General features: G+C 37.8%; 1 protein-coding gene and 1 long non-coding RNA gene across 2 annotated transcripts; one reads left to right on the top strand and one right to left on the bottom strand.

The window, feature by feature from the left end:
- Nucleotides 1-78: 78 nt before the first annotated feature.
- LOC103379500 (uncharacterized) lies at nt 79-2534 on the top strand. The gene is made up of 3 exons (XR_521594.3): nt 79-561; nt 1747-1848; nt 2459-2534. It is a non-coding gene; the product is annotated as an uncharacterized LOC103379500 (long non-coding RNA).
- LOC103379499 (myosin heavy chain, fast skeletal muscle-like) lies at nt 2270-12228 on the bottom strand. Its single transcript, XM_008311064.3, has 38 exons — nt 12007-12228; nt 11787-11930; nt 11541-11697; nt 11427-11454; nt 11229-11337; nt 10794-10886; nt 10644-10707; nt 10424-10522; nt 10229-10332; nt 9992-10130; nt 9748-9866; nt 9444-9593; nt 9060-9230; nt 8666-8966; nt 8474-8544; nt 8259-8346; nt 8063-8180; nt 7851-7974; nt 7578-7714; nt 7237-7492; nt 6912-7154; nt 6655-6831; nt 6431-6576; nt 6185-6275; nt 5711-6100; nt 5503-5629; nt 5297-5415; nt 5022-5218; nt 4720-4903; nt 4457-4622; nt 4209-4333; nt 3601-4113; nt 3347-3472; nt 3088-3258; nt 2903-3007; nt 2681-2776; nt 2451-2582; nt 2270-2345 (listed from the first exon to the last, which is right to left on the bottom strand). The coding sequence occupies exons 1-38, from the start codon at nt 12211-12213 to the stop codon at nt 2325-2327; spliced, it is 5808 nt and encodes a 1935-aa protein (XP_008309286.1). The 5' UTR covers nt 12214-12228; the 3' UTR covers nt 2270-2324.
- Nucleotides 12229-14391: the final 2163 nt, after the last annotated feature.

The raw sequence follows: 14391 nt of genomic DNA, 5'->3' as shown, positions 1-14391 counted from the left end.
TGAAGAACCAAAAGCAACCCTTAAAACATTATTTATTTGAGTTTCCACATACTTATTTTGGTGATGCTTTTATGACATTTCCTACTGTAGTTATCCCGGCTTCGGTTTTCATATACAGTATAATATCAAATTTTCTGTACCTTCCTTAATGTAAGTATTAGAAAATGGAGAACCTATATTAAGATACACTATTATGTGCGCATGCGTAAGAAGCTTATAACGAGCCGCGAACTCCGGTTCGATCCGGTTTTAAACGGATAAAATCCGAAGAACGCTTAACAATTAAAAAAAGCATTAGAAGTTTTTAAATTATCTTCCAAAAAGACAAAAAACAATGTTAAATGACAACATCTACAGTATTAAGAACGGTTTAAAAAAAAAAAACTATATATAGATGAAAAGCAAAGTTTTGGTAATTGCTACATTACCTAGCCATAAACTAATACCTAAATTAGTTGAATTGTGTAGCCGTTAAAGAAGTGTTTTAACTACAGACAAAGCTGTTATATTATTAAAACCATTTGAAGCAGAGCCAATTGTCGTATGAAGACGTCTCACAAGGTAAGCTGATAATATTCAGGTTTTGGGTTTTTTTTTTCTTCTTTTTTTAAGCATTCTTAATAGCATGTAGCCCCATGTTATAACCTGCGGGTGATGCAATTTAGGCATTTTAAAGCCCTGGCGCGTTAATATATCTCTTACAAGTCGGTACAAAATATTTTTCAGTAAAGTTAATTTTTCACTGCTGTATACTTTTTAATTTGAATATAAAAATTGCCCAGTGGCAAAAACATGTGAGCTCTGGTGTGTGGTCAGTTGTGTGTTCAATCTGTATAATATGTGTGGTCAGCAGCAAGTAGCTGTTCTTCTGAGCTTCAACAATGATTTGTTAAAAATGTGCAAAATATTGTGCTGTGTCACAATGACAAATAAGTTACTAAAAAATATTTCAAATGTGTACGTGAAACGTCTGCTTGCTTTCAAAAGTACTGTATTCGAGACACCCGCCTAGGACAGCAATTTATGAACGTATGATATAATCTAGAATTTTCGAATAATACGCTGAGTCGCAATCGCGGTCCCATCGTGTGAGCCGAGCTGCTTCGGCCTGTTCCGCTCTGCCTACAGCCATAGTCCAACCGTATTTAAATAAAGTTGCATACTGTAGGTAAGTGCATTAATGTAATTTTTTTCTTCTTCTTTCCTTTCTTTAGCTTGTGGCTTAGCTAGCTTTATCGCTAAACCATAAAAATGTAAAGACTTAATTAGTCGTGTCTGTGTAGGTCATTTAATCCAAAAATACTTACATCGAGGGTAACTGGACTTAGTTAATCATATTATCAAACAGCTAATATATTGTAGGTGCGCATAATGTATTAGAACTAGTATAGTAGTAGTAGTATACTTGAACCTAAAGATGCAGACCTCTTCTTGCTATCTTGCTACCATCAAGGATAACTTTAGAAACTGCGTTTATGCTTCTATTGTAATATTTATGGACGTATTATGTATTTTAAATGATATTATGTGATTTTAATGATTTTATTTAATTACCACGTTTTAGTATTGATATATGTATACTCGATCCTAACCGGGTTAATAGTCTAAAGCTAAATATTGCAAAAACATTTTTCATAAATAATAGTATAATATACTATAATAATATAGTACACTATAAATTATTTTAAAATGTATTAGCAGTACTTTCAATTTCTCTTCTTTTCTCTTGTTTTGGAACTGTTCAAGATGCTTTTAGATGTAAACGTTTACCAGTGGAAAACCAGTAGATGGCAGAAGCGTTACTTAAAACTTCAAATACCAGCTGTCTTTGAATTCTTAAGGAAACTGGTAAGTCTTCAAATCAAATGATGAGACTCGTAGTTCTAAGCAATTAATATTTAAATAAATTTCAAGATTTTTTACAGTTTGAATGCATATGTGAAGTTATAAAATTAAGTTCTATGTAAATGTTAATTAGACTAGAGGCCTTTGGGTTATGTGCCTTGAACATTTTGAGCCTCTTCATAAACACTGAGACTCATATGTGTTTACCCCCAGGGATTGATATTAAACAAGTTTAGATTTAAAATTGTAAATGTACAGCAAAGGAATATCATGGGATTTAGATCAAAATTTCCTTGCTTGTAATATTAACAAAATAGGAATAGCTTAGCGTGCATATAGACTAAGTCAACATTCTGGCAAATAATTAATTTCTTATGAGAAGAAAAGCAGTCTTAAAAAAAAGCACACAGACGTTAATTAATCGTCAAAGAAGTTTATTTTTACAACCATTTCCAATCATATTTTATGATTAGCATGTTTTACTCAGCTGCCTCTTTTCCCTGTAAAAAATAAGATGATGAATGGTTAGTAATATAACCAACACATTTTCAGCGGTAATCTACAATACTTGATTTTGGTGTGTAACATGCCTATGTTTTATTTACCTTGCCAGAGTCACGGCTCTTGGCTCTCAGCTTATTGACCTGGGACTCAGCAATGTCAGCACGCTCTTCAGCCTCTTCCAGTTCATGTTGGACCTTCCTGCACTTGGACAAATGAACATTGGCCTGCTCCTCCTGGAATACATAATTGTAAATTGTAAATATCCAAAAAAAGGCAAGTACAATTACAAGCTGTTATTATCTTCTCGTGAAGTTTAGCCTGCTCTGCTTACCGCTTCCTCAGACTGCCTCTTGTAGGCCTTCACCTTAAGCTGCAACTTGTCAACCAGATCCTGCAGCCTGGTAACATTCTTCTTGTCCTCTTCAGTCTTCATAAAAAAATGTGAGTGTAAAATATTTAAATGGCCTAAACTGAGGTCATTACTCAAATGCAATTTTGCTGCAGTGGTTTTTATATTTTTTTCTCTTGTACTACAATTTTAAAAGGATGATACCTGGTAGGTGAGCTCCTTCACCCTCCTCTCATATTTGCGAACACCCTTAACGGCATCTGTTCCACGTCTCTGCTCAGATTCAACCTCTGCTTCCAGCTCACGCACCTATACATCGTTGAAAAAGTGCAAATGTTAACATTATTTACTTTAGAAACATGTTGATGTTTCCATCACAACTATCTTACTCTCGATTCAAGTTTCTGGAGCTGCTTCTTGCCACCCTTCATGGCCAGGTTCTCAGCCTCATCCAGACGGTGCTGCAGGTCCTTAACAGCAACTTCCAGGTTCTTCTTCATCCTCTCCAGGTGAGCACTAGTGTCCTGTTCCTTCTTCAGCTCCTCAGCCATCATTGCAGCCTTGAAAATAAAACAAACAATGGAACTTGCAAAAATAACTCAAAGGTTACCAAGGGTACACTATTTAAAAAATAAAACATAACCCTACATCAGTAATAGCTTTCTTGGCCTTCTCTTCAGCATTTCTTGCTTCCTGAACAGTATCATCAACTTCGCTCTGGATCTGAACCAGGTCAGACTCAAGCTTCTTCTTGGTGTTCAGAAGGCTTGTGTTCTATGTGAAAAAAATAAGGACAAAAAACAAGATAAAACAATTATGAACAAAACATTAATCTAATATTTAACATTAATTTAGAACTCATGATTTAACTTATGAATTTTATTTTATAATTATTTTATCACCTGAGAATGCAAGAGGCCAACACGCTCACTGGCATCAACAAGCTCCTGTTCAGCAACTTTGCGACCCCTCTCAGTCTGCTCCAGAGCAACTCTGAGTTCATCAATTTCAGCTCCCATGAGACCATTTCTGCGCTCAACCATAGCAGCCTGTTCCTTAACGTCATCCTGTGCTCTGACAGCATCATCAAGGTGCAGCTGAGCATCCTTAAGCTGTGCCTGAACATTCCTGAGCTGCTTCTGTGCCTCAGAAGCCTGGCGATTGGCATGGCTGAGCTGAATCTCCATCTCATTCAGGTCTCCCTCCATCTTCTTCTTGACTCTCAGGGCATCATTTCTGCTTCTAACTTCAGAATCCAGTGTGCTCTGCATGGAGTCGATCACCCTCTGGCTGTTTCTCTTAATCTGCTCCATCTCCTCATCCTTTTCTGCCAGCTTCCTGTCAACCTCACCCTTGATCTGGTTGAGCTCCAACTGAACACGCAGGATCTTAGATTCTTCATGCTCCAGAGTTCCCTGAGGTTGTGAAAGATGAAAATGATCATCTTTGCTTCAAGGTAGTTAATAAAACACAAAACGAGACATTACAATGATATTTTTATGATTGGTACCTCAGCTTCCTCAAGAGCTGTCTGGACCTCAGACTTTTCAGTCTCCAGCTGCTTCTTGGACTTCTCCAGCTCATGGATGCTCTTGCCAGTTTCACCAATCTGTTCAGTCAGGTCTGAGATCTCCTCTGTAAAGTCAAATGTGTGCAAATTAATGCATGTAATCGTAAAATGTAGTTTTTCAATTTTTCAAACATTATTGTAATGGTTAAAAACTCGGTGACAACAGTAATATTTAGGTTAAAACTTACGCTGCAGGTTCTTGTTTTCACGCTTCATTGTCTCCAGCTGATCCAAGGCTTCCTCATAGGAGTTCTTCATCTTGAACAGCTCAGTGCCAAGAGTACGAGCCTCCTTCTGAGCTCCTTCAAGCTCAGCCTGACCCTCCTCATACTTCTGCTTCCACTCTGCCAACACCTACAACCAATTTTAGTTAGCTTTATATAGTTATGGTAAACAATATGAATACAATTATTATTTAATATAAAATAAAAGTATGACATAGAATACTGACTTTATCAAAGTTCCTCTGCTTCTTATCCAGGTTAGCAGCCAGTCCATTAGCCCTCTCAACATCAATCATGAGATCCTCCACTTCACTCTGGAGTCTCTGTTTGGTTTTCTCCAGAGAAGCACACTTGGAATTCACAGCCTCAATCTGCTCCTCAGCCTCTTGCAGACGCTGAGCCAGCTTTTTCCTTTAAAATATACAAATATGTCTCTTTATGAGTCCCTTGAAACTCCTACTTTTTTACAGTGTTGATGTTTAACATAATTATTCATCTTTCTCTATTGAAATGTTTGATAGCTACTCACTTGGCCTCCTCAAGCTCCTCAGTGCGCTGGATAGCATCAGTCTCATACTTAGTTCTCCACTGAGCCACCTCACTGTTGGCCTTGGACATACCACGCTGCAGCTCAGCCTTGGCCTCTTGCTCTTCCTCAAACTGCTCCCTCAGCAGATCACAGTCATGGCGGGCAGATTGCACAGCGTGGGCCAGAGCATTCTTAGCCTATAATATTAAGGTTTATTAAATAGTGAAGAAAAATTCTAATACAACATACATAGTCATAGTTGCTCTTTGTTTTACCTTAACCTCCTCTTCCATCTGTCTCTTGAGCTCCTCAAGCTGCTGTGTGTAAGCCTGTTTGCCTCTGCTTAGCTGAGAGACAAGGGCTTCCTTCTCCTCAATTTGACGGCCGAACTCACCTTGAAAAAATAATTTGAAATTGATGACTTGGCTCGTTTTGGTCATGTAGTGCAAATTTCTGTGGTTGTATTACAATTCAATTGTACCGTTTTCTGTCAGGAGACGTGCTTTATTTGCACCCAAGTCATTGATTTGACGAACATTTTCATCATTCTTGGTCTTCAGTTCACTAAGTTGGTCCTCAAGAGTACGGCACATCTTTTCAAGATTTCCCTTTAGTAAAATAACAGTTCAGTGTTAATTTTCGGTGGACTTACTATGTAATATTATAATATGGGACCTTAGTGAGAATACCTTTGCTTTGGCAACAGCCTCCATGTTGCTGGACAGGTCGTCAATCTCCATCTTGTATTCACTCTTTTCCTTTTCAAGCTTCTGCTTGACACGCTGGAGGTTGTCAATCTGTTCTCCCAGCTCAGCAACGCTGTCAGCCTGCTTCTTACGGAGAGCAGCAGCAGTGGCTTCATGCTGCAGAGTGGACTCCTCCAGGTCACGACGGAGTTTCTGGAACTCAGCCTCGCGCTTCTTGTTCATCTCAATCTGAGCAGCAGTGGCTCCACCGGCCTCCTCCAGTCTCTCACTGATTTCCTCAAGTTCTCTGGAGAGGTCAGCCCTCTGCTTCTCAACCTTGGCACGTGCAGCACGCTCTGCCTCAATCTCCTCTTCCAGTTCCTCAATACGGGCCTGTTTAAGGTGATTAAATAGCCTTTAATTTCCATTGTTTCCTCACATAGCACCCAAAACAGCCATAAAGAAGCACAAAGTCACCTGAAGCTCCTTGATCTTCTTCTGCAGCTGAGCACCCAATGACTGCTCATCCTCAATCTTGCTAAGGAGTTGACTGACTTCAAAGTCCTTCCTGTGAGAGTAACACAAAGTACAGATTTGAGTTGTACTTTTTCATTCTTCCATATTCATTTTTCCATAATTAGGTTTGGTTTCACATATTGTTTCTGTTATTGATCCGATTAAACATGTTAATAGTTTGACAACCATAAAAACATATTAGTTTACTTTTTAATTTTCTCCTCAGACTGCTGCTTGTCATTCTCAAGATCCATGATGGATTCCTGAGCCAGTTTCAGATCACCCTCAAGCTTTCTCTTGGCTCTCTCAAGGTCCATACGCAGTTTCTTCTCTTGTTCCAGAGAACCCTCCAGCTACAAATTAAGATAAGTTCATTATGAGTATGATGAAAAGATACATGTGGGAAATCTGAAGCATTTTTGGAAACTTACATCATCGACTTGCTGTTCCAGCTTGGTCTTAGACTTGGTCAGAGTGTTGACCTTGTCCTCCTCAGCCTGCAGGTCATCAAGTGTCTGCTGATGAGCCTCCTGAAGGGCTTTCTTCTCCTTGGTCAGTTTAGCAATGCTCTCATCCTGAGAGGCCATCTCCTCTGTCAGGTTCTTGACCTGTGTATTTAAGCAAAAAGCTGTTACCATCTATTCCTAAAAGTGTATTTGATGATATGTCGATATTAATATATGAAAACCTTGTTCTCAGTAGCGTGTTTCTCCTTCTCCACTTTAGCCAGGGTAAGCTCCAGATCATCAATATCCTTCTTCAGCTCTGAGCATTCGTCCTCCAGCTTTCTCTTCTTACCAGTGAGCTCAGCATTGATTTCTTCTTCATCCTCCAGCCTCTCAGTTGTTTCCTTGAGTTTGGCCTCCAGCTGAATCTTGCTCTTGATAAGTCCCTCACATCTTTCCTCAGCATCAGACAGATTCTCTGATTCCTGCGTTGGTAAATGAGGATCAGTGTCAATATTTGATAAACAACATTTAAGGTGATCAAACATGTTTTAGTAATATACATACAGATGCCACTTGCAACTGCAAGTCGTTCTTCTCCTGCAGGAGGGACACCATCTTCTCCTCCAGCTCCTTCTTCTTGGCCAGGGCAGTTGCCAAGTCGGTGGTCATCTTCTCATAGTTCTCCTTCATCTGAGCCAGCTCCTTCTCAGTTTCAGCACTCTTCAGCAGAGGCTTGATCTTGTAGTACACCTTCATCCATGGCCAGTGTTTGACATTCATGAATGAGCGGACATTGTACTGGATGGTGAAGATGGCTTCCCTGTGCACAAGACAATGTTGTTTAAGAAAAACTAAATCATCTGTACGCGACATAATTGTCTCTTCAAAATGCTGTTCTAAAATACCTTCTTTCCATCATCTTTACAAACTCCTTTCTCATGAGGTAAGCACGGCAAAGAGCCTGAGTCATGGTGACCAGAGATGCCAATTTTTCATCTCTCATCTCCTCAAGAGTACCGAGAAGACCGGCTTTGAAGAACACCTGAATAATAAATACAATTTATTAGCATTAAATATGAATATTGTATATATGGAGATATGCAGGTATTTTATAAGATTTGGCATTTTGAATGCCTAGACAGAAGAAACAAACTTGTAAAAAAGAAAGTGTATTCTACCTTTGTGTGTCCAAATCTGTACTGGTCGTGATCAACATCAATTGATCCAAGCAGCTTCTCTGAAGCCTTCTTGTTATCAATGAACTGGCCCTCAGGAATGACACTGGCATTCAGCACCTTGTATCTTGATGTGGGAGAAAACATTTTGTCACGTTTCTGTATTATATTTTTTGGGAAACACTGCCAAGTCTTTAAATCATAATGTGTGGCACCTCTGCTTGAAGTCACCATAGAGGATTCTGCTGGGGAAACCTTTTCTGCAGATTCTAATACCCTCCAGCACACCGTTACACCTGAGCTGATGGATGACCAGGAAGTTCTCCATCAGACCTGTAATAGAAACCACGTTTTACACTTGTTGCTCAAGCACACACAGGTCACGTAAACAATGGATGTTTGGCTTTGTACCTGGAGTTTTTGATTCGTTGGGAATCAGGCAACGCACAAAGTGAGGATGTGTGCTCCTCAAGTTAGTCATCAGCTTGCCCAAGTTCTCCTGCAGAGGCATAAGGAAGTAATTAATAGCTTTATTGTCAATTGCAAAACTACATTTATTTCTACTTTAAACTATAAATGAAAAGGTCAGTTTCTATCAGTTGATCATTCACAAACTTTAAACTTACCCTAAACTGTGAAGACACAGTCTGCATGGAACCACCCTTCTTCTTGCCTCCCTTCTTTCCACCACCGGTCTCTACAAATGTTTAAGGAGAAACATTTTGGGGATTAAGAATGATATTTACCTGTGGTGTTTGAGTTTTCTCTGTTACATGTTACATTGGACATTCTGTACGTAAATCCTAAACTGGTCTTACCCTCAACGACGGGAGGATAGATGAGAGCCAGCAGTTTAACTGAGGACTTCTGGTAGAGCTGCAGCACAGACTCGTTCAGTGGGTCCTTGTTCTTATCCAGCCATCCAGCAATGTTGTAATCCACAGTACCAGCGTAGTGGACCAGAGAGAAGTGAGCCTCAGCCTTGCCCTTTGCGGGTTTGGGCTTTTCAAATGCTTTGCATTTGCCAAGATGTTGATCATAGAGCTTGTTCTTGAAGGAAGTGTCAGTGGCCTTGGGGAACATGCACTCCTCTTCAAGGATGGAGAAGATGCCCATGGGCTTAATAGAAGATGGTGAACACAATTTAATATTAAAAATCATACATGTGAAGTTGAGCATACAAAATTACAAAACTTGGAAGTGAATACTTACCTTTTCAATCAGCTCAATGCAGGCAGCCAAGTCCATTCCAAAGTCAATGAAATCCCAGATAATACCCTCCTTCTTGTACTCCTCTTGTTCCAGGACGAACATGTGATGGTTGAAGAACTGCTGCAACTTCTCATTGGTGAAGTTGATGCACAGCTGCTCCAAGGTGTTGAACTGCAAAGGACGTAATTTTCAACTTATCTTACAAAAAACAGAGGAAACTCTCTTAGTTTCAACAATGGCCATTCAAATATAACTTACATCAAAGATTTCAAAGCCAGCAATGTCCAAGACAGTAGAACAGACAATAATAATCCTGGGTCATCACAATCGAACTCGTACTCTATGTAGTTCTTAAATTGATGAGCAGTAAAAACATAGGTTTACATCAAAGATTTCAAAGCCAGCAATGTCCAAGACACCAATATAGTGGTTTCTTTGCTGCTTGGTGTCCAACATCTGGTTGATACGGATGACCATCCACAAGAACATCTTCTCATAGATAGATTTGGCCAGAGCAGTCACTGCATTTGAAACCTAAATCCAAAGAAATTTATTTTTTTTATTTGCAATTTTTTGTTCACTATGTTTTTTTTAACTTTGACTTATTTTACTTTTTTGATGTATTTTGACAGTTGAGAGGAAACCCCTGATACTGATGATACTTTCAACAACAAAAAAAGATGTTTACCTGAGGCACAGTCTGTCCCTTGGTGACGTACTCATTTCCGACTTTCACTCTGGGATAGCACAGAGCCTTCAGCATGTCAGCAGAGTTCAGACCCAACAGGTAGGCAATCTTGTCAGCATCTAAAAATATTTGGTCACAAACATGTATTTAAAACAATATGTATGTTGCATTGTAAGCATTTAAAAGATAATAGTGTGTGCTTGAGCTTTACTATTGTTGGGCATTTGTATCACCAAATACGTACTCTCATTGCCATCAGGCTCAGCCTGCTCCTCACGCTGCTTTTGCTTGAACTTCATGTTACCATGGTGCATCACAGCACCAGTCAATTTGTAAATGCCCATCTTCTCTTCATTAGTGAAGCCCAAGATGTCAATAGCGTTCTGTATTACAAAACATTTTGAAGAAAATATTACTATTAAAAAACGCATCAATGAAAATCATGTAGAACTTTAATATATTTGTTACTAAGACAACTTACATCAGTGGCTTCCAGCTCAACTTTATCATCAATGCTGGCCACAGTGATCTGACCCATGCTGATCATGGGGAAGTCGTATGGGTTGGTTGTGATGAGTGCCATTTCTGATAAATTAAAAGTGATAACATTTTTCAATTATTTTTTATTTTAATTATCAAAAGGGGTTTGGGTTAGAATTCTCCACTGAATGCTCACCAATAAGCTCAGGCTTGTGGTTGGTCATCATCTGGTAGAAGATGTGGTAGCCTCTCTCATCAGGAAGCTGGAATGTCACTCTGGACTTCTCCAGCAGATCTGTATATATTTAGTATTTGTTAGATGTATTATTATTATCATAATTATTATTAGTTTTTTTTTTTCATTTACAACTTGTACAGTTTACATTTTTAACAAGTCACCTTTGATGTTCACTTACATGTCTCAATATCAGCACTAGCCAGTTTGCCAGTTGTGCCAAAATGGATTCTGATGAATTTACCCTATTCCGGAGAGATAATTGTTTCAGTCAGTCCCTCATAAGTATTACCCAAAACATTTTTTCTTGTTTTACCAAACTCTTACTCACAAAACGGGATGAGTTGTCATTCCTCACTGTTTTTGCGTTACCATAGGCCTCCAGCAGAGGGTTGGCAGCAATGATCTGATCTTCCAGTGACCCCTACGATTGAAATTTTAAGCATTAATTGCAGTTTTACATTTGTTGGCATAGCATATACACCATAAATTAGCAAGAATGGTATAGTAAAAGAAAATGGTATTTCACAAAATCTCATGGCTACCAAAATTCTTTTGAAACTTTCACTTTTGTGATTAAAAAATAATCAACAGCCACATTATGGCAACGTTGTAATTATACTGCTATTTACAATAGGAATAGCAACATAAAAAAACAAATTGAGATGGTACAAAAGGTGAAGCAGTTGCATAAATGTGCTGCTACATGTTTGCAATTATCTTGAAAAAAATTAAGTCATTCACATAGGCTAACATTGTATCATACCTGCATCTTTCCTGCAGTGTCCTTCTTCTTTTCTGGGTTGACTGAGATTGTGGCGAAGTACTGAATGACACGCTTGGTGTTCACAGTCTTTCCAGCACCAGATTCTCCACTGGGTATAAAGAGACATTAGAATTAAAATTAAAGAATTAGATCATGATATTTGATCATGATGAACAAATTAATCAATGTAAAACTTACGTGATCAAGACAGACTGGTTCTCCCTATCTGTAAATAGAAAATGTAATTTAGTTGAGTATGGTTTATTTCATAAATGTCTCGCATCTAAAAACCAAAAGAAATTTGGGACATACCAGTAAGCATGAACTGATAAGCGTTGTCAGAGACAGAGAAGATGTGGGGTGGAGCCTCCATACGCTTCTTGCCTCTGTAGGCACTTACAACTTCAGAATCGTACACTGGGAGCCACTTGTAGGGATTCACAGTAACGCAGAACAACCCAGAGTAGGTCTGAAAGGTTTCATAAAGGAAACACAGTTAACTCCTTGTCTATCTTCTTAATCTCTATACTTCCATTCTCTTTAGAGAAGTTGTCTTACGTAGATCATCCATGCGGCATAACGCTCTTTGAGGTTATACAGCACAGTGGCTTCATTGAGGTGGGTCATCATGGCCATGTCCTCAATTTTGTCGTACTTGGGAGGGTTCATAGGATGGACGTCATCTTCTTTAACTGTCCTCTCCTATAAAACAGAAAACAGTTCAACAAAAATCTAATCACATTTGAGTCATTGTTTAAATCTTCTTTATGTAACAAACCTCTTCAGTGTCCAGAAGTTTGACAGTGACTTTGCCACCATCTTTCTTGAGGATTGTTGACTTCAGGTACAGCTCTTTGACATCAGACACGTAGTAGGCCGTTTTGGCATCAAAGGGTTTGTTCTGAGCCTCAATTCTCTCCTTCTCTGGCTTACGGAGGTAAATGGAAGCTTTGCCGTAAACGGCCATCTCAGCGTCGGTACTCATGGTGGCAATTTACCTCTGAATCAACAAGAAGATATTAACTTTGTCTTTTTCACATAGTAAGCTTTATCTCTTCAAATCATACTGTGCAGGGAAGTTAATCTACTTATGCATCAATTGCTTTATATTGAAACAGTATACATTATATAACTTGGTACTAAATCTACTGCCATTAATATTAACCTGTTTTAGAAATGATGGTTTGGACATCAAAAAAAAAAAAAAATTAAATTTAAAGAGAAGTTCTCTTACCTGATGATCTTCTTGTTAACGTCTGTTATATTCCACAATCCTGATGAAAGTCAATTAGTTAATAACAAAGTTGTGAACTTCATGTTAAAATGTACAGAGTAAAGCAAATTGTAATCTTTTAACTCTGAATCTAAAAGACTATAGTAGTCAACAATATAGAAATGACTTAGAAAGCTCTGCACTGGTCAGGATACTCACTCAAGCGCAGGTCCTCACACACTGCTACCACACAATGCATGTCCACTTGCACCCCTTATATTGGACCGGAGTTGCTCACGCAGCACAAGTTAAATATGGGCGTTTGCCAAATAGGGTGGTGATAACATTTTGAGGGGACATAAACTGAATTATAGTCCTTCAGTACTTTCTCTATGCCCCCATGTTCTCACACCGTTTTATGTCTGTGAACATTTTTATTTTTTTATTATTATTATTAACATGTTTTTCCATGTAATTCAAATAAGTTTTGCTTTGTCAAACTGGTAGTAGTGTAGCTTATTATCTTTAAGTAAAAAAAAAAATCAGTAAACCCAAATTAGCACAAAAGCACCATTAAAAGTTTTATTTGACTAACAGTAATGCAACAGTCTAAAATCCTATAAGTTTTTCTGCTTATCATTTGTTGTTGTTACTGAATGTATTATCAATTTTCTTCAAAGAAAACATATCCATCAATAATACAGCCGTTCAAATGGGCTTAGATTTAAAACTGGGTTTTATGGGTGTAACTATAAACCCTATATTTATGGGCTTCCCTTCTATTTTCTGCATTTTTATGAGGGCAAGTTCAACTACAGCTGAGTTGGGCTATTTTAAAAGGCAGTCCACTTACAACAAAAAGTCAATGATAATGGCTGCTGTCATTTGCACATAATTTAGAATTACTGACTATTAACTACACAGTTTCATGTCAGTGTGATAGATTTATTCCAGTCATCAGAAATGAAACATTCAGTGAAATAGGGTAATGGCAATTTTTTAATCAGTCTACACTGTAATGATGTAATAACAGCATATATGTTTTAAAAAACTTAAAAGAACTCCATTATTTTCCTGCAACTTGAGACAGTCTTGCTCTCCATTGTTGCGCCATGCTTTGTCTATGAATACAAGTTAACAACAGCTGTTGTTGCCTTCTAACAGATGGTCATTTTAGCTGTTGGGGGTGGAGTGAGACAAGGTGGGCTCGTTAAAATTATTGTTTTCAAAACAATTGATTTATATAAATAAATATATTTCTGTATTTTCTAATTGAAGAAATTCTACTTAAAAATGAGAATTTCTAAAATCAAGGCAGATTTACCCTTCACATTAAATTTACCTAAAATAAGATAGCAGATGTCTCCAGAACTAGACCTATTTTAACTAAGAATTTATTTTACTCTGTCTTAAACAGTATAATGAAACAAGTCTAACCTTCTCATGCTCTCACTCACATTCCTTGCTGAGTTAGTTATTAATTGATAGTAAATAATTTACAATTACAATTTCCTGAATAAAAAACTATGCAAAATCATAGAAAGACGATGCAAATGCCATGGGAGTAGTCAAACTGCCATTTACACCAAGGACCTTTCCACTGTGAGGCTGGAGTGCTATTTGGTATTTAGTTCCCATAAATCATCATAATGATTCTTGTGGCTTCATGTTTATTTTTTACTCCTTCTCAAACGCATGTTGCTTATGTTACATATGAGGGGGGGCAAACAGCTAAGTCTTTTCAATCATTGTCACATTTAAATTTCAACTTTTTTTTAACAGTAAATATCTTTATCCTATAAAAGATTCTTTAATCTAAACATTTAAATTATTGTATGTTTTAAGTTTTTTTTATTTAAGTCTGATACAATTGAATGGCATTAAAAATATCGCCAGTAAAAGCGTGCAACTTATACCACAATACTCTTTAAATTGAAGAAAGTTTTTTTT

The sequence above is a fragment of the Cynoglossus semilaevis genome, chromosome 6, assembly GCF_000523025.1.
Source record: "Cynoglossus semilaevis isolate Cse_v1.0 chromosome 6, Cse_v1.0, whole genome shotgun sequence".
Lineage (NCBI taxonomy): Eukaryota > Metazoa > Chordata > Actinopteri > Pleuronectiformes > Cynoglossidae > Cynoglossus > Cynoglossus semilaevis.
Note: the sequence above shows the minus strand (reverse complement) of the source record. Positions and strands in the feature narration are given on the sequence as shown.